Source organism: Manihot esculenta, chromosome 15 (genome assembly GCF_001659605.2).
Source record: "Manihot esculenta cultivar AM560-2 chromosome 15, M.esculenta_v8, whole genome shotgun sequence".
NCBI lineage: Eukaryota > Viridiplantae > Streptophyta > Magnoliopsida > Malpighiales > Euphorbiaceae > Manihot > Manihot esculenta.
Genome location: NC_035175.2, coordinates 6,414,242 through 6,438,892, shown reverse-complemented (window position 1 = coordinate 6,438,892; position 24,651 = coordinate 6,414,242). Strand labels below are relative to the sequence as shown.

Genomic DNA, 24,651 nt, shown 5'->3' with positions numbered 1-24,651 from the left:
TGATTAGGTGTTTGGATAAAAACAGCCGAAGGATCATACATGTTTTTCATGCATGGAGAACGTCTTTCAAAGCATTTTGTATCCTGGTAACAGTAACTAATTTATTATTAACTAAAATCAAGCACAATAAGACGAGCTATTTTCAGAATTGTAGGATTATAATTTCAACATCTAATAACCCACCACGCCTTCATCTTTTATTTGTTAATCATTTGAATTAACGCACAAAATGTGGTCGGTTAGGGATGCTACCACTAGGCTGATAGGCACGTGAGAAACCCACAACACCCATCACCACTGCCCGGAGATTCTGGATCCTGAACACAGCTCCGGTGCGGTAACTACGGCTTTAATTGTGAATATTAGCATACATAAAAACCTGTAAAATAAAAATTAATGTTTCTAACATTACCAACTACACCAACACTATTCTTAAAAAGATTTAAAAAAAAAAATTACACCAACATTAAAGACAAAAAGACAAAGCAAAACATGAAAGAGTGTGTGTCTAGATTCTCTAGGAACGTCATTAAAGTGGTCCGACGTAGTTTAATTGACAAGTCAATTTTCATTGTTGAACATTAAATTATTACTAAATTATAAATGAAATGGTTAGTATGTATAGATTAATTCGGACCAACTGGAGAGACCACGAGTAGGCTTGTTTTGGGTTAATTAATTATATAGGGCACAGTGCAGAGAGAGGCGATCGAATAGCACAACCATTTTAGGCTGCTGCATTTGGAGCGACAGCCTTTTTTTTCTAATTTTTTAGGCAACGTATATGATTGGTATGGTATTGGTTCATGTGTCGTGCATGTGAAAGCACCAAATCCAATGCGAGGCAGCTAAAGCCTTATCCATTTGAAAAACCTAGATTGTTTATTTTACGGGTTGTTTATAGCTTCAAATAATTAACCAAATATAATAGAGCATGGCGAAAAATGATTATCACAGTTCAACCTAAGTATGCTGAGATGAAAAAGACAAATCCGAGCATCTAGCTCATATAATTATTTTCAACAAGCTCATAAAACAACGTCAGCACCAATAGTGGAAGAAGAGTAGCCATTGCATACAGTGCTGCTCCTCTCACCAAATCGGCTAGGAGGAGAATTTTTGGACATTGAAGACAGAATAGACTCGAAGAGCTCGCATTCAGAAGGCCATATCTAGCCAAACCACCAGTACAGGAGGAAATTTATGGAGGTGGAATCTACATAATATTTCATATATTTATACTCTAAATTTATATAAATTTGGTTTAAATAAAATTTTTCTCTAAAAACACTTTTTTTTTCGTTCGCAGACTTATTGGCCACAGATATGAATAATAATAATTAGTTGATGAAAATGGGTATTAGTAATAGGCATGCATAATATATAAGGCAAATTAGGTGGTTACACCTAAAATTTGAAAAAAAATAATTAGGGGATCCATCTCTTAATGTTTATTACAACTGCAGATGTGAATCTTTAGTCTATGTATGCTAATATATAACTTCACTTTCCACTTTATTGTTCTTCTTCCTCACAGGAGAAGTTCCACAGGTTCAATCAATATATTTTTATTTGATTTTCAGTTGAATTAAAATTTATAAAATTTTAAAAATTTACAAATTAGTTATTCCCTTAATTTTAGTTGTTCAATATTTTATTATTAAATTTCTATATATAATTTGAAAAAATTTATCAACTAATTTTTTAATTTTATAAAAAATTTACTAATTAACTCTTTTGCATAGAAGACATTTAAAAAATTTTTTTATAATATTTAATATTTTAAATTAATAAAAAAATTAATTAATAAATTTTTAATACATTTTCTTATATCAAATTTTTAACAATACCTCCTACCCATTTCAAAAAAACAATACCTCCTAATCCATCTCAACGAGCAATTAGACCTATAAGAAAAGGTAAATTCTATTATGGTGAATAATAATTCCAAATTCAATGAGATGTGTTAATATGTCATTGTTAAACAAACTGTTTAATTAGTTTTTAAGAGGATGGAAGTGGTTGGAAGTAAAAGTCAGGATATTTTAATTAATTTTTGAAAATGCTTTAACTTGTAATAATTTATATGATTGTCATTGTATTATTTTTTTTCATAAAATAAAAATAAAAATAAAAATAAAACCGACATGATTATTAACAAAAATACACGTGTATAAATCTCAGTCCCAAAAACTTTAGGTCCCAGAGCTCTGCTGCTTGAAAAGGCAGTATAGCTCATGCATCTTTCCAAATCCAACGATCCACAATCCACATTTCACCTTAAACACTCTCTTGCATTGTATATGTGTGTGTGTATATATACACACCGCCTCTTGTCCTCCGTTCTCTCTCCACGTGCAGCTCTCCTTTTGCCTTCTGTGTTTGTGTCTGGCTCTGCACTGAGAACTGTTCAATCCCACCTTGACAATCTTCAACTTGAAACTTTCTTTCCCTCTAAAAGTTATGGCGTTTCCCACAATATCAAACGTAGTCCTCTCTCTCAAACTAGCTCTAATATCCACCGGAATATTATCTATTGCGGTGGCGTTAAAGCTATGTGTTCCATTGGTGACAGATTTTGCTGTCTCTGAACTTCCTGTCATATATGGCTCTTTCCTATCTTGGCTTCAGCCTCCTTATCTTTATTTGGTCATCAATGGCATAATCATCTCAATTGTCGCTTCCTCCAAGCTTCATAAACCTGAGGAGCCCTCAAAACAACACGAGATAATACCCCCGCCAACGCTGGCGGTGGCCGCACCGAATGCCTCTGCGTCAGGCGATACACCATCTGACTATATTAACAGCGTTGCTGTGGGCGTATCTGGATACCAAGATTTGAATCTGGTAGACAAGGTCGTGCCTGTGGATTATCGTTCGATGAATGGTGCATACAAAAGGGAGGAGGGTGAGGTTGTGGAGAAAGAGATAACGGTGACGGAAGGTGCCGATGAAGCTTTAGTTTCTTCCAAATTAGTGCAGCCTGCACAGAGGAGTGATTCTATGGAGTTCTTGATTGAAAAAGAAGAGACAAAGAAACCTCTAGTGTCTGCAAGATTTGGCTCCAAGTCCAAGAAATCGGCAAAAGCAAGTCCTGAAGGTACTCGATCGCTCACTTTAAAAGCATGAAATTTTCAGGATCGCCATCGGATCGGTTGTTTAATCACCATTTTCCCTTTTTTTTTCTTGCAGCCGGGAAGGCAGTGCTATTGGGCGTATCAAAACCAAAACGGAATGATACCTTGGAGAGCACGTGGAAGATGATAACAGATGGCCGTCCAATGCCGTTAACCAGGCACCTCAAGAAATTCGACAGGTGGGACACCCATTTGCGTCGCGATGGCGCCACCTCATCTCCGCCGCTTCCGGGAAAGATGAATAAGTCGGAGACTTGTAGTGAAAACAAGTCAAAGCTGAGTGATGAGAACCGTCAGGGATCGGGGAAACTGAAGAAGGAACCATCGCTGAGTCAGGACGAATTGAACCGGCGGGTGGAGGCGTTCATAAAGAAGTTTAATGAGGAAATGAGAATGCAGAGACAGGAATCTTTGAATCGATACCAGGAGATGATAAGTAGAGGGGCTTACTAGGAATTTTACATAGATCTGTGTGTCGGGCGTAGAGGGGGAAGCGAAGGGTGCATAGCATACTACATGGAGCACAAGAATGCTAACGTGGTTCGTTTGTAGAAGTAGTGTCCAAGTCTCCCATGTTTTGATTGGTTAGGTGTGGATGATGGAAAATCAGAGGGCTCACACTAATTGTTTCTTTGTCAATGAATTGGATGTACCAGTATTATTGTACACCTTCCTTCAAAATAAGTAAACATTTTTCAGATTGTTTTTAGGAAAAAAAATTAAATATTTTAATCAAGTTATGCATTAATTTTTTTTAAAAATTAAAATTTTATGAATTAAAAAATTAATTTTTTTTATTACAAACAAAAAACTTAAGAAAATATAATTGAATTATATTTTTGTAAATATTTTGATTTCAAATAATATGCTAAATTATGATATATTATGGGAATGGGATTTTATTATTGTTATTTTTCTAATCATGGTCATATGAATATGGTAATTCAAACTGGAAAATTGATTCCTTTCTAGTATAATTAGATTTTATTTTATTTGTATTAGTATTAATGTTTTAAAACATATAGGCATTTTAAAGAGTAAAGTGCTTTTTAATGAAATTTTTTTATGAGAATTAAATTTTTAATTTTATTTAATAAAAAAAATATTGAACCGCTGTTGCTAACACTCAATATAAAAAATATATATTAATAAGAAGATAAAGGTGATATTATTATTATCATTAACAATAATAACAAAGATTATTATTACAATCTGTAATGATGAATATTGAATAGTTTATCTCAATTAAGAAGTAGAACGCGGCTTACTGACGGATCTAAAGGATTAGTATGGAAAAAAATATAAATACAAAATGTATATTAAATTTTATTTTAACTCGTCATATTCGTATACATTTAGATTAGTCGAGTGCAATTAAACTTCGGTGATTCATTAAGGTAATCAATCTTTGTGCTGTTCTGGTTTTGGATGGCTTCTTGCTACATATGTTCGCTTTCGTTAAAAAGTACCTGCCATTAGATTCTCATCTGATATGGTCCCATTTGTCAAAAGCATGCCCCAATGAGATCATGAGAATGCTTTCTAGTTTACAAGGACGCCAGTCACCGTCCTCTGGTTTACTAAACCAAGGTCATCATCTGCACATTTTATCCGCGACACCCAGAAATCTTATCAGTTGTGTGGCCGACCAGCTAGTGGTGCCAAAATTGCATAAATAAGCCTTTGCTATTTCCCGTTTTCCTTTGACATGTTAGCGCGGTTGGGCCATTCAGATCAGTGAATTTAGGTCTTCCAGTTTCCAAGAGTTATGGATAAACTTGAATCCAAGTAGACTTCATTTTTAAAACAATTTTGACTTAATGAACGGCCTCACAATTTGAAAATATATATATCCTTGAACAATACTGGCTGACGTATATTTAAGGATATTAACCGATGGAATATTTTTAATCGATTAAATTTTAATAATATAAATTTAAATAGTTATAATTAAATTTAGAATGAATTTATATTTAAAAAATATATTTATTAAATATATTTATTGTGAAATTGAATCGAATTTAAATTTTATATATAAAATATTCACTATTTAAATCGTTTATATAAATAATTAATTTAATATAAAAATATATTTTATAATAATATTTATAATTTTTTTATATATTTTATTTAAAAATTAAAATTTAAATATTTTTTAAAAATATTAAATTTTTTAAATAAAAATTATTAATAAAATATTTTTATATAAATTATTAATTAAAATATATAAAATTAAACAGATTTAAATTTTATTCAATAATAATAATTAAATTTAGATAATTTTAATTAATTTTTAATTAAATTTAAATAGCGCTAATATTAATCGTTTACATCCCTGCGTGTATATTTGATATCATTTTTTGCAATGCCCACAAAATAAATACATTCTTAAGTATGGGCACTTAAAAGAAGTGTGCCATGTTTTTTTTTATCAAAGATAAGAATTTATTGATTCCAAGGATAGACTGAACCTCAATAGATCATCAAAGAGGCCTAGGGCCTTACACCGGAATTCTTCAGACCTAAATACAAGAAAAGTAAACTACGCCCCAAACCTGGCCCTATCCCTGATAAACAGAAGGACCAAGACTAAAAATAGGGCTTTTTTACCGAGACTAAAAATAGGACTTTTTACAAAATTAGGGATGGGGGAAAATTATTTGTGGACTTATGATTGAAGAAAATTTATTTGCGGATTTGGGGTTGGACTACTAGGTGGCAGCTGAAAAGAGAGTCTGGCGCCTATTTGACAGGCGCCAGAGCCTGACGTCATTCTAAATGGCGCTAGCAATTTTTTTTTTTTAAAGAATGGGCTGGTGCCACTTAGAGTGGTGCCAGGCCATTTATTTTTAATTTTTAAGAATGGCCTAGTAGAGTCGCGCAAGGCCATTATTTTTTTTATTATTTTTTATTTATTAAAATATTATAATTATATTAATTAATTAATATACAAGTGTATAAATATTTAAAATTATAAAAATTAAATTTATTTTTATTGGACTGCTATTATGTAATAGTATATAATCACAGAATAATATTAATATCCTAATATTTTGGAGAGTTATGAAATATATTATTATATAATTTGATAACCGCTAGACTTTTCTCACTCTAAAGGAAGCTAAACCCGAAAAAGTGAAATAGACCTAAGATCTCAGAAACCCACTTTATTTAGCCGGTCCAGCATTTTCGGTCCTGACTCAGACAGACACGGGGCAGATCGAACTGCTCCCGAGTCTGAGTCCAGCACGAGAAGTCCAGCCCGGTGATGTGACTTGAAGAAGGACAGCAAGCCTAGTCAATTCGCAGCTCTGCCCGCATGCATTCTGGAGGAATTAAATGGTAGCCTAACGTGAAGAGGAGTCCTGACACTTCCGTACTAGCGATCTCAGCACCTTCGATTGTAATTAGATAATATTAGATATTTTTATAATAATAAATATTTTTATAATTTTAATATATTAATATTTAATAAATTTTATTATTAAATTTAAATAAAAAATTACTGTAATATATAATTTCATAATTATAAAACTAATATTATACTGCAATTAGATATATAAAAATAATTCAACTGTAATTAGATATATAAAAATAATTTAATAATGTTATATATATTTATTTAATGATAAATTTTTTTATTATTTTAATAAATTAATACAGTAATATTATTAAATAATATCAGCAATTTTTAAATTATATAATAATGTTATAAAAAAATAAATAAAAAATAACCTGACGCCACTCTAAGGCCATCTCCAACGCTGCGCCAATTTTCATTTTGGCGTTGGAAATGACTCTCCAACACTGCGCCAAAATGACACCGTAGCAGCGCTATTTTTTTTTTTAATTTATAATATAATTTAAAATTTATATATATATTTTTTTAAATTATAATATAATTCAAAATTTATATATATTTTCAATTAAGTTTAATTTTTTTTACTCTTATAATTTATTATATTTTTAATTTATTTTATATTTTTATAATTATTGAAATTTAATTTAAATTAATATATTCACAATTATAAATAATATTTATAATAAATTTATTTATTTATAATATATTATATAGAATAATATAAATAAATTAGTAAAGTGACGCATATATTATAATTGAATAATATATATTAATTCAAAATACAATTATTCACGGTACATTAAATATTTAATATTCCGGAAGGTTAGACCCGGATCCAGCAATATCATTGAAATATTGACCATATACATTAGATGCGGATGACGGTGGTGGTTATTGACGCTGAGCTCTTTTCTCTGATATTCAAATTTTTTCTTGGCAAAATGTTTCACGAGCAATTGGATCAGAAATAGAATTTAAATCAAGCAATAAAATTTTATTTTCTTCTTTAAATTCCTTTAAGTCCAAAGCTCTACTTTTCATTAGTTTTCCCTTCTCCCTTTCTGCAGTTGCATTCACCAACGATTCCACAAGCTTTTCATTATCAGCATGTAAGCATTTCAGAGCGGATGAAAAAGATTCGTCAAGTTTTTTCTTCAATTTTGCTTTTTTGACACCAAGAGGTCGATCCGATGATGTATAATCTCCTGCAATATCCTCATTTAAATGGATTGAAAAAGATAATAAGTTTGAAGATGGTACCATAGGTGAGTCAGGAGTAGGATTGTCCGACTCTGAGGACACATAAGAGGAGCTTTAATTTTGAACTATTTTTTTTTAGAGCTACAATCTTTAAACTTCTCAGCATCTTTCATCATGCTCCAAACATGGTCAAATTTGAATCATTTTTTGTAGCTTGGATCTTGCATTAGTAAAGTTTTCGCTTGATTGAGCTGCATAATTAGAAAAATGTTAAGAAAAATTCTAATATTTATGTACAAAGTAATTACCAAAAAAATACTCACCAGATCTTGCTCTGAAGCACCACTAGGATGTAAGTTTTCAACTTGTTGATAACAACCATTCAATTTTCTTATAGTCTTCTCAATAACTTGCAATCGACATTGCAAAGATCGTGGGTTGCGGGACTCCCAACACTCATTCTTTGCAATTTCATATGCTTCTGCCACCCGACTCCAAAAACGTTAACTAGATTGTTGTTTACCTATAATAGGATCATGTGAAACATCTAGATAAACTCCGCATAATAGCACATCTTCATTGGTAGAATATCCTGCAGATCTTGAAGTCATCGTTTACAAAGTGATTAAATATTGAAGGATATGGCTAACTTATGGTAAGTTGTAGATGTTGGCATTCCAATATATATAAGTGAGATGGAATCTCAAATAATAATTGCACCAACAGTATTTTGATAGATCTTATCAAAAAAATCGACAGTTGAATGGATTTCATTTCGATCTCGACCTTCAGATAGTATGCATTCCTATCCCCACATTTTTCAATGAAGTCAGATGGAATCTCAAATAATAATTGCACCAACAGTATTCTGATAGATCTTATCAAAAAATCGACCGTTGGATGGATTTCATTTCGATCTCGACCTTCAGATAGTATGCATCCCTATCCCCACATTTTTCAATGAAGTCAGATGGAATCTCATATAATAATTGCATCAACAGTATTCTGATAGATCTTATAAAAAAATCGACCGTTGGATGGATTTCATTTCGATCTCGACCTTCAGATAATATGCATCCCTATCCCCACATTTTTCAATGAAGTCAGATGGAATCTCAAATAATAATTGCACCAACAGTATTCTGATAGATCTTATCAAAAAATCGACCGTTGGATAGATTTCATTTCGATCTCGACCTTCAGATAGTATGCATCCCTATCCCCACATTTTTCAATGAAGTCAGATGGAATCTCAAATAATAATTGCACCAACAGTATTCTGATAGATCTTATCAAAAAATCGACCGTTGGATAGATTTTATTTCGATCTCGACCTTCAGATAGTATGCATCCCTATCCCCACATTTTTCAATGAAGTCAGATGGAATCTCATATAATAATTACACCAACAGTATTCTGATAGATCTTATAAAAAAATCGACCGTTGGATGGATTTCATTTCGATCTCGACCTTCAGATAGTATGCATCCCTATCCCCACATTTTTCAATGAAGTCAGATGGAATCTCATATAATAATTACACCAACAGTATTCTGATAGATCTTATCAAAAAATCGACAGTTGGATGGATTTCACTTCGATCTCGACCTTCAGATAGTATGCATCCCTACCCCCACTTTTTTCCTATTAAATCATGTATTCTTTAAAGATATAAACATAACTCATATTTTTCAGTTCATCTTAAATTCGAGTCAAGAAAATTCTACAGATCGTTACTCAAAATGGATTTCTATATTGGAGATGCATCACATAATGGTGCTGAAAATTCATCATCGTCTTCTTCAGATATTGATGATTATATTTCAGATGATAATGAGTTTGTAGTGGAAACACAAGTAGTTCATCAACAATTTCTTAGAAATAAGATGATTTTGCAGCAAATACAAGATCAACATCGAGTTTCTAGAGGTGGCTCTGTTCTAGGTCATGTAGTAATTAATCGAGATCGTGAAGTGGCTGATCGTAATTTATTTCTGAATTATTTTTCAGATAATCCACGTTTCAATGATGTAATGTTTCGTCGACGATATAGAATGTCTCGAAATTTATTTCTTTGTATTGTCGATGCAATAAAAGCGCATGATACGTACTTTGAACAACAAAGAGATGCAGTAGGTAAAATTGGATTATCTACTCTTCAAAAAATCACAGCTGTGTTTCGAATGTTAGCGTATGGTTTGCTGGCGGATGCTACAAACGAATATGTGAAAATTGGGGAGTCCACTGCAATTGAAAGTCTAAAGAGATTTTGTCGAGCCATCGTTGAGGTATTTGTTGAGCAGTATCTGAGATCACCAACTGCCGAGGATGTTGCAAGGCTTCTTTATATTGGTGAGCAACGTGGCTTTCCTGGAATGTTAGGTAGTCTCGATTGCATGCATTGGAAATGAAAAAATTGTCCTACTGCATGGACTGGCCAATATACAAGTCGTAGTGGATCGCCAACAATTATTTTAGAAGCTGTAGCTGATTATGACCTTTGGATATAGCATGCATATTTTGGAATGCCTGGCTCTAATAACGATATTAATGTTTTGGAGTCATCGCATTTATTTTCTGACCTTGCTAAAGGTATTGCTCCTCCCGCTCATTATATTATTCAAGGAAACGTATATAATACAGGTTATTATTTAGCTGATGGTATATATCTGAAATGGTCAACTATTGTGTAAACTATTCGTGAACCACAAACAAGGAAGAAGAAGTATTTTGCAATGAAACAAGAATCATGTCGAAAAGATGTTGAACGTGCTTTCGGAGTGTTACAGTCACGTTTTGCAATAGTTGCAGGGCCATCACGTTTTTGGAAAAAATAAGTGTTGCATGATATTTTAACTACATGTATTATCATGCATAATATGATAATCGAGGATGAACGTGACCTTAGTGCACCTATTGAAGATGGTAGAGAATTTTCAGCTCCAACTGTTGAAATGGCTGTCGATAAAACTACTCGATTTGAATAATTTTTAGCTCGACACAAAAAAATTAAGGATAAAGATGCTCATTTTGCACTTCGTAATTGTAATACCCGGCTAGACTCCGGTATCGAAATTCCTATCGTCCGGTGGAATCTCGGATGTCGGAAACCTCTAGAAGGGTAAAACCATGCTTTCATAAAATGTTTTAAGGTATTTCATGGTTTTAAGCAAGAAAGAAAGTAAGTTTTGAATGAAAATGGTCTTGAGAGGAAGACTCAGGTTCGGCCGCCGAACATGCATGCACTTCGGGAGTGCTTTAGACCCCCGAAGGCATAAGTGAGGGAAGTCCAGGTTCGGCCGCCGAACATGGCATGCATGCGGAGGCACGTTAGGCCCCCGAAAGTGGCTGGCCAGCCACCTATAAAAGGGTCCCTTGTCCGAAATGGGCGAGCTTTTCTCCCCATTTTCGGCCAAGGTGAGCTCTCCGCCGCCCCCCATCAATTTTGAGTCTCTTCCTACAAATCTTTTATGATTTTCATGAGATTTTACTTTGTTTTGAAGATTTTTGAGCATTCAAGCAAGTTTTGAGGCTTGGAAGACTCAGGAGCTCTTTTCCTTGGTTCTCCAAGTTTAGGTCGTCTCTCTCTCGATCTTCAAGAGGTAAGAGCCGATCTTAAACTCATTTTATGTTTTAAGTAAGTTTTAAGTTGATTCATGGGGTAGAAATGCATGTTTAGGATAGTTGAGCTTGGTTAGGTTTTATGTGAACTTGTGGACAATATATGATATTTGTGTATGTTTGATGTGTTGTAGTTGGGGTTTAGGATAGTTTGAGACCCCTAGGTGTTGATGTATGTGTGTATGCATGCTTTGAGAGAGTTGGATGCTTGATTGGAAGGATTGGGAGGAAAGTGTGCAGTGAAGAGCTGAGTTTCTGCCCTTTGGGAGAAACCAGGTTCGGCAGCCGAAAGGATTTTCGGCCGCCGAACCTGTCTGTGAGGCAAGCCTTTTGGCTGCCGAAGCCTGCCCCCGAAAATGGACTTTCGTCTCTGGAGGGCACTTTCGGCCGCCGAAGGTGCCGCCGAACCTACATGACTTTCGCCTCTGGAGGGGCTTTCGGCCGCCGAACTTGCCGCCGAAAGTGCCCTGTTCAGCCTTCCTTTGCATATTTTCTATGGATGTTTTGAGGTGTTTTAGGGGGTTTTTGGGGAGTATTTTAGAGTCATATTCATGTTTGTTAGGTCCCTCATTTGAGTCCACCTGTGTAGGTTCGGATCCGAGGAACCGAGGACCCCAACAGTGAGATAGCTGCTTTCGAGTCTTGTCAGAGCTAACCAGAGGTGAGTGGAATAACTCTCTATGTTTTCAAAGTAAATAATGAACGTTTTAGCATGATTCACGCATCATGAATGCCATGAGATATATTAGGGTGCTTGCATTAGAATTCACGAATATGTCGCATTGCACATTATGTTGTTGATGTGGATAAATGTTGAATGATCCATCAGCCCTTATATGGTATGACGTGATAGACTATGGAAGTCCGGGTGAGCCTGCACTACGCCCCCGGCATGACTGGATATGTATGTTATGCTATGGAAGTCCAGGTGTGCCTGCACTACGCCCCTGGCATAATTAGACTGTATAGAGGGCTAAGTGGTGACAAGTTCATCATTGATGTGAAATGTTTGTGTTGTGATGCATTCCATGATATCATATGTTTTAAATGCTATGTTTTATTATTCTGCTCACTGAGCTCTAGTAGCTCACCCCTCTCCCTTAACCCCCAGGTTTGCAGGTACAGGGTAGACCAGGAGGTCAGCAAGAGTAATTAAGTCATGGTCATGTAATAGGTAGTGTGGACATGATAAATGTTGTTATGTTATGTTGAGTACAGTCATGTAAAAGTATAGTATAGAAATGTAATGTAATGAGGTCTATTGAAGTTCATAGTTGTGCTTGACCCTAGTATGTTGTTAATCCATTTCTAGTACATGATCTTAATGTCTAATGATGATTATTGTAAACCAAACTCAATACATGTTATGTCACCCCATTGGGGCAGGATGAGACTCCAAAGAGGAGTTAATGTTTATGACTATGTTTATGTATAGTGCATGCACAGGTTGAGTTTGGTGAATGAATGAAAGAATGAATGTAAGGAAAAGTTCAAAATTATTATGTATGCGTTGATCATGTATGGGATTAAACAGGTTTACAGGATAAATGTTAGGCTTGCTACGGGTGCCGGCGGCCTTATGCCGACCTGGATCCTAGTGCCGGTAGCGGTCCGAATTTTCGGGTCGTTACAGTAATACATTAATAGAGCATTTGTGGGAGCAATATATAAATTCAAATTATCATATAAATTAGCTTGTAATTTTTTATTGATAATTTAATATGTATGAGTTTATTTTATTTTTTAATTTGCTAATTAATGTTTAATTAATGTATGTTTATAATTAATGTTTAAGTACTTTTTTTTATAATTATTATTTAATTAATATATTTTTATAATTAATATGTTTTTTTCGTTTATTTATAAAATATATAAATATTTAGAGTGAATATATAAAATTATATGAATTTTTTGAGTGAAATATATAAATAAAATTAAAGTAAAATAAATAATATAATATTAAAGAGAGAGAAAAATATAAATAGAATATTTTTTTGGTGTTAAAATTGGTGCAGAAGGTTAGAGATAATATTGCACCATTTTAGCGCAAAGTACTAAAATAATGCAAAAAATGGTGCATAGGATTGGAGATAGCCTAAGTGGCGCCAGGTTATTCTTAAAAAAAAAAAAAAAAAAATAGCGCGCCGCCAAGCCATTCTTATAAAAAAAAAATGTCTGGCGCCATTCTAAATGGCACCAGGCTCTGGCGCACACCAGACTCTCTTTTCGGCTGCCACATAACAGTCCAACTCTAAATCTGCAAATAATTTTTCTTCAACCTTAAATCCACAAATAAATCTTCTCTCACCCCTAATTTTGCAAAAAGCCCCAAAAATAGATAAACTTAACCCTAAGTCTAAGCAAGTTGGGACCCAAAAGGGAATCCGAAAAAGTAAGAGTCAAGCTGAAACTCATCCCATAAACTCTTCGCGGCACCAACAGACATTGCCGGCAGTAGAAAAATCCGTCACAGCATCAGATCACCATCACTCGCGCCATCTGAGATTCCTTGATCTCTGCGAGGTCCCGCTGGAAAGTCTCCACTCAGAACAGAAACTAGACATGGAGTACAGAGATTTGGCTCTCAGCACCAAAAAGAACAGGCTCAGATCCGTGAAGGAAAGAGGTTGAGGAGAGCCATTTGACACATCTCGATCCGAAGGGATCGACTGTGTCTGAGTTGTCATCTCACCTCTAAAACCTGTAAAAATACAAGAGAAAGCCAACACACAAAAAAAGAAAAAGGAAAAGAAAAGGACCCGGCAAACTCGGCTAAAGAGCCAAAACTGAGCAACCCAAAGAATCCTAGAACCCTAACAGACTGTATCTGCTGCATCCACCATCAAAACAAAAATATTCACAACAACACCCGGTAGAGAGAGGGAAACCATGCAGGGACAGCGGAGAGAGGCCTCCCTTGCCCGATGGGCAGGAGAGTCCGACAAAAAATGGCACTCAAAAAAGGGCTAAACTCCTAACAGGAAAAAGATGAGAGAAATTTCTCTTTCTTACTGAAGGAAGAGCAAGCTCCCTCCGCTATGGTAATGAATACTTTCTGCCATGAGTTGCCAGTGCCGCAACATTTATAGTAGTATTATTGCGAGAAACCTACAAAGTGCCGAGTTGTGCCAAGGTGTAACCTAGTGTGGAACGGGGAAGAATTCCAGCAGTGATCTTATACTACTTTATACCCATTATTATTTTCAATGTACATTTTGAAGTGAAACCTGCAAAACATGTTGGAATATTTACATCGCCAATGCGGCCGGGAAGAGCCTTCCAAAGAAACTACATACGCCCCCTCATAGAAGAAGTGCACCACTGCATAGCAAATCAAACCCAAATATGTATTAGAGACAAATGAACTCCGGGGATTCCACAAGCTGAAAAACCCATTCTTAACAGACATGCAATTACACATGAAGGGCACATTATGTTTGCTAAGCTTTGACTAAGATGCTTATATGTGATATAGCCAGACCAATCAACAAGATCGTGTGCACCAAAACAATCGATGATGTGAAAGGTTATGGAGTTTTTGTTATCAAAATCCATGGCATTAAAGATGCTCAATAATACCTCATTGAATTGATCCATGCTCGTGAAATGACAGCAGGCTCTGCAAACGTCTTACAAGGTTAAATTTTGAAATGATTAAAAAGAAAATTGAAGCAAGGCAATAGATTAATCGGACTTGCTTAACACACTATAGTAATGACTACGCTATTTGTTGTTTTAAAAGTAAGCCCAGCTAAATATGCTTGCACGTCTAAAATTGCTATACTTTTCATCATTAAAACTTTCAAGAGAACTAGATCCCATATAATAACTATCCAAAGGATTAGGTAAAATCTGAAATGGCCAGTTACTTGGCGGAAAACTGACAGCAGCAGCAGAGGGATCGAAATAATAAAAAAGTGAAAGGAGTTGCAATTCAATTATCTGCAGTACTTCCCCAGAATGAGAATACCAAAAAAGAGAAAGAAAAGGAGAACTAAATCACAAATATGTTATTCAAATGAAGTATATTTTGGCAACTGTCTTAAAAAAAGGCCACATCAAGTGCACAGAACAGCCAAACAAATAGCCAAAACTTGCAAATAAGAAATAGGGAAAATATATTGGTGTCTCAAGGAGATTTAGATCCTAATAATGGCCAAACCAGAAGCAATCAAAGGTAGTCGTTGCCCTATCTGTCCATATGCCTTCCCAGCAAATGAGACTGCCATGCCAATACGAGCTAGTGCCATAAACAATCCAATAGAATATGCAATAATCAGAACAAAAGTGACTCTGAGTAACAAGGACTTCAAAAAGAAAAAGAAAATGAACCCTGCCTTCCCAGAGCCATATGCTCTCCTGTTCCTGCATGGCCAAAATGAGGTCGTTAAGAGATGCAGAACAAAATCACATTCTTGGGAGTAAGTTATGCCTATTTTCCATGATAAAATGGTGTGAGAAAATGCTTACCAATGTAATCAAGGTCAATGGTAGAACACTCAGTGTACATGTGAAAGGCCAGTCACGAGCCCTGCCCCAAAAATAACTTGCTAAAAACTGTAATAATAAGCAGCTAACCAAAAAAAATATGGATAAACGCAGTGGATCTTTTTAAGAAACAGATGGAAAATAGATAGAAGCAATGTCAGGACAAACTTGGTGAAAGTAAGGGCTGATAACTGGTCCTGAACAGCTTCATTAGCCTGTTGTCCCGCTGAATACAGAAGCCTGGAACCAGAAACCAATGCTTCCATCAGCCAAAGTATGGACAGAAGCAGCTTCTTCCAGAATCAAAGAAAACACAACTGCAGCTCCTAAGATTATACGAGAAGGATAACTTAAAGCAGTATCTGGAAATAGCATCATCTATTACATGGAACAAAAGTAGAAATTCTTTGAAACCCTTAAAATATTAATAAAAAAAAATACTGAGGGAACAGCCAGGTGAATAGTTGGTAAGTGGGAATTTTGACCGATTAAGGAATTCAAAGATCAAGATAAATGAAATGATGGTTGGAGAAAGATATGCATCGAAATGTTTCCCCCATAAGATTTGAATTAGAGTTGTTAATTCACACACAAGCAATATGGATTCTCACCATTACTTTTAGTTAGAGCCTTTGCCTCATATATTGCAACCAAATTTACAACTGAGACATCACAAAGTGAAAGATGTTTATAGCTGAAAACCAAGAAGAAAATAAAGGCTCAATCTGCAAATATTTAACCTTTTAATCAAATTAGCGCATCGGTTACAAGTTAAATGCAAAACCAACTTAAACCCATCATATTGATGATTATGTTTCCATATTACTACTGCTACGTCCAGAAATACAAGCATTACAATTGACAAACTGGATCGGTTCTCCAATTAATTCTCCAAAATGAATATTAAATTAGCAATCAAGCGTCATCCTTAATCATGATCAATTGTGACGCAGTCTTTGCAATGAAAAATTAAGCTGAGAAATCACAGTTACCTGCAAGGGAACTTGCTATCGTCTTAATTCGATAGCTGTCGTCGCTATCAATCTTCGAGAACGATTCAATATCGCCGCGAAGATTCGCATTTGTGGAAGACATTACTCATTTTGAGTGTAGAAGCGAAATTGACAGAGTCGATTATTCCAGCCAAAATGGAATTGAAAAGAGAAAACGATAAGATTAACTCGCCGTCAATGGTTCTGTGGTTATTTATTCAACAGCTAACACAGTGGTTTATGAGCAAGCTCATGATAACAGAGTGGAAACTCTTGAGTTTCTCGAGTTCAGTTTGGTCTCCGAGAAAAACTGTGGGAAAATACGAAAGAGAAATCGAGGGAAAAATTGGGTGGAGAGGAAAGATCTCTGGGAGTGGAGCGGGAGATAGTTTGCTCACTTCCGAGCTTCAAACGGTATCGTTTTAGTGGGAAACCATATCCCTTCACCAGCGGGTAAAAAATGCCGACACCGCGTTTTCCCCAACACAGTTACTTGGATGGCCTCACCCAAACACAACAGCGTTTGATCAACGGTGAGGCCACGGCTACTGCCACTTCCACCGGCGCCGGTGGGTAATAACAAAAATAACTAAAACAGAATTTGATCTTACGATTAAGCAAATCAGCAAATGTAATAATAGAAAAGCATTGATCATAGTAAATATTTTGATTTAAAATCCAAGCAATGGGGTTCCCCAAGCATGATTTATATATAGTCTAAAATTAAACCTCACAGGCAGCAGGTAGAAGCTAGCCCTGCATATAGTCTTATTCTATGTATCAGAATATAACACATCTGAGATAGAAAGTTCAAAGCTACCACAGATGAATTGATGAAGGATCAGCTAACAACTTTCTTTATTTTCCAGGGCTATAGCATGAGAGAGTTTCCACTGTTCAGCAAGGAATCTCTCAATTGCTGCCAATTGCCTTTGATGCACCGTCTGAGGAAGACTGGCATTCCTGGGTGCCACTTTCCTGCAATATTTGCAATAATAAACAGCAAGCACGAGAACATGCAATTGAAGGGATATAATGATTCTTTAAGTTAAAGAAGATTGTGGACTTACTTGAATGAATTCTTTGGTTAAACAATCCATGCATTTAATCCCTCCCTCATCTAGTATCACATGTGTATGTTCTGACATGATACATCCACAGTGAACAAGCTGAGAAGGAAATTATAATGTTAGTATCGTAGAAAATATTTTAAAAATGGGAAAGAAAATCAACACATTACATCTTGAAATAGAAATATTACTAAATAGCAAGTCATAAAAGGGAAATGGGCATGCAGAGAAAGAGAGAGTCGTCTTTGTTTCTCACCTTTTCACAAGCAACACAGCTTCTCCATCCGTTAGAACTCCAATGAAAAATTATGCAGAAGCTTCCACTATCATATGCGGAACTAATTACAAAATTGTTCAAGAAAAGCATGTAGGATAATCAACAAAATTTTTAATAAGCCAAGAGTTTTTTGTTTGGCGCTTCATGATTATACCACGTCACAAGCATAAAGCAAATGTACAAGATACATTAATCAATAAGAATGGTTCATTGAACATAATTAGACCATTGATATGTTGCTTCTGTAGCAAGCAAGTGTACAAGCCTACACACCTCTTAAAAAGTGGTTTACATTTCCTCGCCCATCAAAAAGAGCGATCAAGGAGGCATAAAAACTATAATTTGGGCAGATAGTTAATTAAAGCCTATGGACTGCAATTACATGACTCGCTTGTAAGCTTAAATATGTCTTCATATTTCTTTTTATTTATTTATTTATAGAAACTCATTCTTTATAATTCTAGAGAGGATTTAATATTGGGTGTCTTATTCTTTCTTTCTATGTATGTGTATATATAGTATGATCGTGTGCTTTGCCAACATGCCTAGTGTTATTACTTGTTGGGCAAAATATTCATAGCCAAGACGGACAATGTAGCCACTAGTTACTTATAGACGTAATAGTTGTCGTCACCTAAGCAAGCTTGGTGGCAATTCTTCCTTGCTGAGTTTGACTACATCATGGAGTATAAGCCAAAAAATCAAATATAGTGTCTGGCTATCAATGAAAAACAAAAAGTTGGCATACATTAGTTGTCCGACAAGTATGCTGCAGGAACATAGGTTCCGAGTAAAGCCTCTTGAAGAGATCAAGTGACAAATGGTGAAAGCTTCAATTCTACACTTATGGGAAAATGCATTTAAATGCACTGCATCCGTCTCATTTTAAACTATGGCACAAGACTCTATTGAGAAGACACGAGGCGACTTATTACAAGAGTCGCTTGCAGGCTTAAAATTGTTTTCTTGTTTCTTTTTATTTATTTGCTTATAAAAACTCATTATTAATAATTTTAGAAAGGGATTTCAATACCACCCCCAAATCTTATTGGTTTATTCTTTCTTTCGTGCGTGTGTCTATATATATATATCTGAGACAGTGTATTGCTAACGTACTTAATGTCATTACATGTTGGGCAGTAGATGCATAGTAAAGACTAAATGTAGTCACTAGTTACTTATAGACATAATGGAAGTTGTCACCTAAGTAAGCTTCATAGTAAGACTTCCTTATTGAGTTTGACTATACCATAGAGTATAAGCTAGTCAAATCAAAGCTAGTGGCTAGCTCTCAGTAAAAAAGGAAGTTAATAGAGGCATTAGCCACTCAATGAGTATGAAATTTTTTGAAGAGGTCAAGTGATGAATGGTGAAAGCTTCAATTCTACACTTATGGGAAAATGTTTTAAGTGGCCTTCAACCTGTCTCATCTCAAAATATGACATGAGACTATCCAAAACATGAGGCAATATTGTGTTGCCTTTTGTTGTACAAGAAAGGACCTAATCATGTCTGTGAGCTCAAATGCGACTCCTCCCTTTTCTTCTCTCTCTTAATAAAGGAATTTAAACTTGCTTGAATGGAGCTTGCAGTTGTTGTAGACACATTTGATAAAAAAAAAATGTGTTCTTTCTGTTTCAAGCCGTAATGCCTGATACATTGATAAAGGTCTTCTATTTTGATAGAAACCCGCATCGATTATGATGTATTCCCTATAAAAGAATATGGAGAAAGATAACGCAAAGAAACACTTTTCAAATAGAAAGAAACTGCCCTAGTGTTATAACGCAAAGAAACACTTTTCAAATAGAAAGAAACTGCCCTAGTGTTTTGCTTTTTCTATAATAAGGAATACATGCTGCAAGGTAAATAGGAGTTCTCGGCTCAAGCAAATGGTACTAGCGCAAGGTAAGTCAATTCTTTAGTATAGTGAAGGATCGTTTCAAGTTAAATACATCAAGATTATGTATTCTCCATTTTTATCATTCATAACTTTTAAATAGAAAATGTAATGTTTTAAATAGCGCTAAACTCTAATTGATAAGTGAGGACAATTCCAATTTTTCACTATCCCAATTCCGACCAAGTTAAGAATGAGAAGAACGAACAAGTCAAGGATGGGAATAATTAGAACCCCATTGACACCCTATCTTCTCTTATTGCCATTTCTAAGGTGAGAAGCCATACCTAACTTGATACAATTTGAAAGCACCTCAACTATATTTAGGCTACTAATTTATGAAGGTGTTACATTCGTAAACAATTAATGGAATTAGAAATATCTACTTATTTATTGATCTATTGAGATCACCTTGTCATTTCATTTAGATATTATAAATCTTCCATTTAGGCTTTCAAATCTCCTAATTAATTCATGCTTCTTGCTTTTGGAGAGCCTTGCCTGCAGAGAGGCTATCAGCTTCCCTAAAGCCAGAGGTTTCTTAAGAGTAGGACGATCCCGCTATTGCCATTGATGTTTGCAAGAGTCTTATGCCACCTCATTGTATTCAAAATGTCATTCTTGTTTGATTGATATCTCCAATATGTTGGATGATGTCAACTATGCAACAACAATGCAATCAAGCCGCTCATTCTCGTGCTAAAAAGTTCTCACATGAGGATTCTTTTAGACATAATTTTTATATGCAGATGAACTTTGTTTTCCATGCAATACCTCCTCGATGGCTTGAGCTTTGTATTGACACCTTACTAAAACATCTCCTAATTAAAAGCTTATGATAGCAAAATAACTATACTTGCTCAATTTAGAAGATCACATGCTAATTAGGGAACAAAAACCCTTGTTTCAAAAGAAATATATAGATAATTTGGGTGGAATTTCAAACATTTTAAGGAAAGGAAAAGAAGATTTTGACCAATATGATCTATAGTTTCAGTAACAAGCTAGTTTCAAGAATGAATTTGTGTCAGATCACAACGAATCGATTTGGTCTTAGGTCAGTTTCTAGCAGTTCCAGTTGCTATGTTCAAAAAATAATTCTTTTTCTTAAGAAAACATTCAAATTGGTTCGAACCACCCAATGCTAGTTCATGGTCCTGTGCAAAGGAAACCCTAGCACGATGCTTTGTATTCTCAATTTCGATTCAATTGAAACTTTAAATTGTTGGTTGTAAATCTAACTTGAACCATGGTAAGGTCCTTGATGTGATTTTTGGTTATGTCAAAAGGAAATTGATACTTAGGCACATGCTTTATGATTTTGCATTATCACCTCATCAATTTGCCCTTCTCAATAAACTGGGTAGGGCTAGGAGGGGCTCGGCTTCATTAGTGACAAATAGAAAGGCAGACTAGTTTTTTGAGATCTACAATAGTGGGATGTTTTGAGTTGTTTCAACTAATTGATTAGAGAATTCTAAGGGTATAAATGCATAACATAAGAAAGAAAAACTACTATTGTGGATCAAAGACGAATATATACTAATATCTAATTGATTAGTCGATTCTCCATATGTAAATACGTATCAATTTCCAAATCAGAAAGCATAGCTTATTGTTGTGGATAGGACTACAACCCATTGATGCTTTATTGTTGTGGATCAGAGAAAAGGATATTGATAAGAAGTTGATTATCAGTCAATTCCTCACATGTAAATGCATAAGCATTCATAGTAGTCAGAATGTATAGCTCATCTTCATGAATCAAATTACAATGATTGTGCCGCACAATTAATGCAGCAATAGCTAAAGAGGAGAGAGTGCTATATATCAATGCAGCAGCAGCAGCTTTTTAAAGAACCAAGCTCCCTCATTATAAAATGAGAGGATTACTATAAATATTAAACAGTCCCTTTCAAGGAAAGAAACTCACTCTCCACATATATCCTACATTTTTTTTCACACAAAAGGCCTAAGCCAGGTCTTTTGTGTAACTTCGATCAGCTCCCCAATTATAGCAGATTATGCCAGCAATCCGAGGTTAGTGAGGATTTTGAACAACTTTCTTTAGCAGATGAGCTTTCATGCACACAGCTGCCCAGAATCAATTTTCAATCACACTTGCCGATAAACCAAGTTCCAAAGCCAAAAAGAGTTCTCTTGATTCACCGCAAAACGAATATTCTGAGAGAAACCAGCCAATCACCTACCTTTGCAATCACAGATAGCTCCTGCATTCATATATTTTATTTTTCATCTTTTACTTAAATGTCATATTTTTCTTAATTTTTTTCCTACTTTTTTTGTATTATTTAAAATAACACAATTTTAATTGGTCCGTTATATCTCTCCCTTTGAATTTCCTTAAGCCTTATCTTCCGTTCAAATAGTAGCTTTAAATCAATCCAATTCACCTATATGAACCTTTAAATTTGAGCTGTTCCCATTCAAAATAATTTTCAGGCTAACAATGTCACTACATTTCTAAAATAATAATAACATAAAGCTGGAAATACTTATTAATCAAAATACAAAAGAAAGCATAAAATATTATGAAGGTAACTACTTCATTTAGCAAATAATATAGTCATGTTGGGGAATATCAAGATCTAATGAAAAACAATTAAAGCTAGAAACAAATAAATATTCATATTTAAAGAAAATGTCAAAATCAATTAATTTCATTTATTTAATCCCAAATTTTAAACCTTAATTGAAAATATTCATTTATGTAGTTTTTAGAGTTAAAATAAACTAGTCTAGATTAGAAATCCTAAAAAACAGATAAATTATTGACATAAAAAATATAAAAATTTGGTTTGGGGAATTTAATTTTGCTTGCTTTAGTTATCAGAATTGATTCAATTTAAGAAAGTATATAAATAGACAACCAAGATAAACAGAAGTGTTGTTGTTAATGCACTTAATTTTGTAGTTGATCACTTGAGGACTAATTAAAATATCATTAAGTAATGAATGATTCTTTGAACAATTGCATTTTTTTTCTTTTACTTACAAAATATAAATAAAAGTGAAAAATACAAAATAATGAGAAAATTTTATTTTATAAGTGGATCAAGTTGGGCTCAAATGAGGCTGAACATTTTTTAATGGCTTAACACGGGCTTAGATGAAGAAGAGATAAAAATTTTAAAACTGCACTCAATAACCTCTCCTTCTTTTTATTCGATAACTCAATTTCTTCTTCATCCTCTTCCTCAGTAACTCAATTTTTAAAATCCAATTTTTTTACTCCTTTTTCAATTATTTTACTTCCTTTCTTATTTTTTTACTTCATTTTCACCTTCATCAATAATCCAACTTTTTTATTTTTTTTCTTACTCAATTTTAAAATCCAATTTTTTTTATTTCTTTTACTCAATTTTTGAAACCTAAAGTTTCTACCTTTTCCTTTTCAATGACCTAATTTTTAAAACCCAAAATCTAATTTTTTTTTCCGAAGGGGTAATTTGGATTTTTATGAAGAAACGAAGAAGAATAAAACCCAATTTGGACTTGCATGAAGAAGAATCCAGGAAGAAGAGGATAATTTGGATTTTTGATATATTTTTAAACGACAGAAATAAATATACGGAATTGAATGAAAGTAAATAAGGAAAAAAATAAAAATATTTTAATAAGTTTTAAAAAATATAGTAATTAATTTATTAATAATAATAATAATATTTAAAAATTAAATAATAAATTTATCATGTGAGGGTCCACCATAAATCGTTTCTCCACCTGGCAAGAATTTAATATAAGACTTCCTACTTCACAGATTTTTTTCTTTTTTTTTTTTTAATTTTTTTGCAAGAGAGAGAGAGAGAGAGGGGAGATAATTCAGCACACAAAAGAAACAAACAGACATACAAACAAATTAACTGCAACACCGATCAATGAACATGCATAGACAGATTCATAAAAAATGCAGTTGAAAAGGGAAAAAGCATCAAAATTACTCCAAAATGCAAGATAAATGAAGCTAGCAAACCAAAACGATGATCTGAACAATTTTGTTAAAGCAATCGCGTTGATAGAAATGGATTTAGAGAAGCAAAAGCGAGAAAAACACTTACGCGCATCTGTCACAAAGCCCAGCGTAATTGCCGCATCTGAGCTGCCAACCTCGCCTGAAGTAAGCCGATTGAGACATGCAGTAGAAGCATCTCTCGCCACTAACAACTAAACCAGGAAAAAAAAGGGAAGAAGAAGACGAAGATGAAGAAGAAGGAAAGGAAGAGGAGGAGGAAGCCATGGAGCTCAAAAAAAATAAGACACTGAAATTAAACGGAAGCAAATTTTAGATAGTAAATAGGTTCTTATAGACAATTTTCTCGTCATCACTATGACAATTGGTCGCTAACAGACAACAAAATGGATACGCTCTGAAAACCAACTCTGCGATTTATCTTTTTGTAGAAAATTACATTTTTTTAATAGATTTAATTCACTCTGAATTATTAATATAATATCTAGTTTTCATATAAATCAGGGCCACATAATAAGAATTTTCACTCGCTGAATTGCTGGTATCAATTCGCCGTTTTTTTTTTTTTTTTTAAATTATATATTTCTTGAAACCGTTGGTCTGAAATGTCAAGA

General features: G+C 34.2%; 1 protein-coding gene and 1 long non-coding RNA gene across 6 annotated transcripts; one reads left to right on the top strand and one right to left on the bottom strand.

The window, feature by feature from the left end:
• Nucleotides 1–2,279: 2,279 nt before the first annotated feature.
• LOC110601262 lies at nt 2,280–3,841 on the top strand. Its single transcript, XM_021738330.2, has 2 exons — nt 2,280–3,100; nt 3,193–3,841. Exons 1-2 carry the CDS (start codon nt 2,464–2,466, stop codon nt 3,588–3,590), a joined length of 1,035 nt encoding a protein of 344 aa, XP_021594022.1. The 5' UTR covers nt 2,280–2,463; the 3' UTR covers nt 3,591–3,841.
• A 9,605-nt stretch (nt 3,842–13,446) lies between these two features.
• LOC110602269 lies at nt 13,447–24,502 on the bottom strand. Of its 5 annotated transcripts, XR_002485946.2 has the most exons (7): nt 24,126–24,502; nt 18,126–18,207; nt 17,870–17,968; nt 17,620–17,777; nt 15,790–16,047; nt 14,899–15,684; nt 13,447–14,640 (listed from the first exon to the last, which is right to left on the bottom strand). It is a non-coding gene; the product is annotated as an uncharacterized LOC110602269 (long non-coding RNA). The 5 variants fall into 5 exon arrangements; XR_006348751.1 differs by lacking the exons at nt 17,620–17,777; nt 17,870–17,968; nt 18,126–18,207; nt 24,126–24,502 and adding an exon at nt 16,800–17,601 and having other exon boundaries at nt 15,790–15,850; nt 15,976–16,133; XR_002485943.2 differs by lacking the exons at nt 17,620–17,777; nt 17,870–17,968; nt 18,126–18,207; nt 24,126–24,502 and adding an exon at nt 16,800–17,601 and having other exon boundaries at nt 15,790–16,124.
• Between the last annotated feature and the right edge of the window lie 149 nt (nt 24,503–24,651).

What these genes read in the sequence shown, in the direction of transcription:
- LOC110601262 (XM_021738330.2), top strand. Translation starts at nt 2,464, where the DNA reads ATGGCGTTTCCCACAATATCAAACGTAGTCCTCTCTCTCAAACTAGCT. An exon ending in GGCAAAAGCAAGTCCTGAAG is followed by an intron (nt 3,101 to 3,192) that starts GTACTCGATCGC and finishes TTTTTCTTGCAG; the next exon opens with CCGGGAAGGCAGTGCTATTG.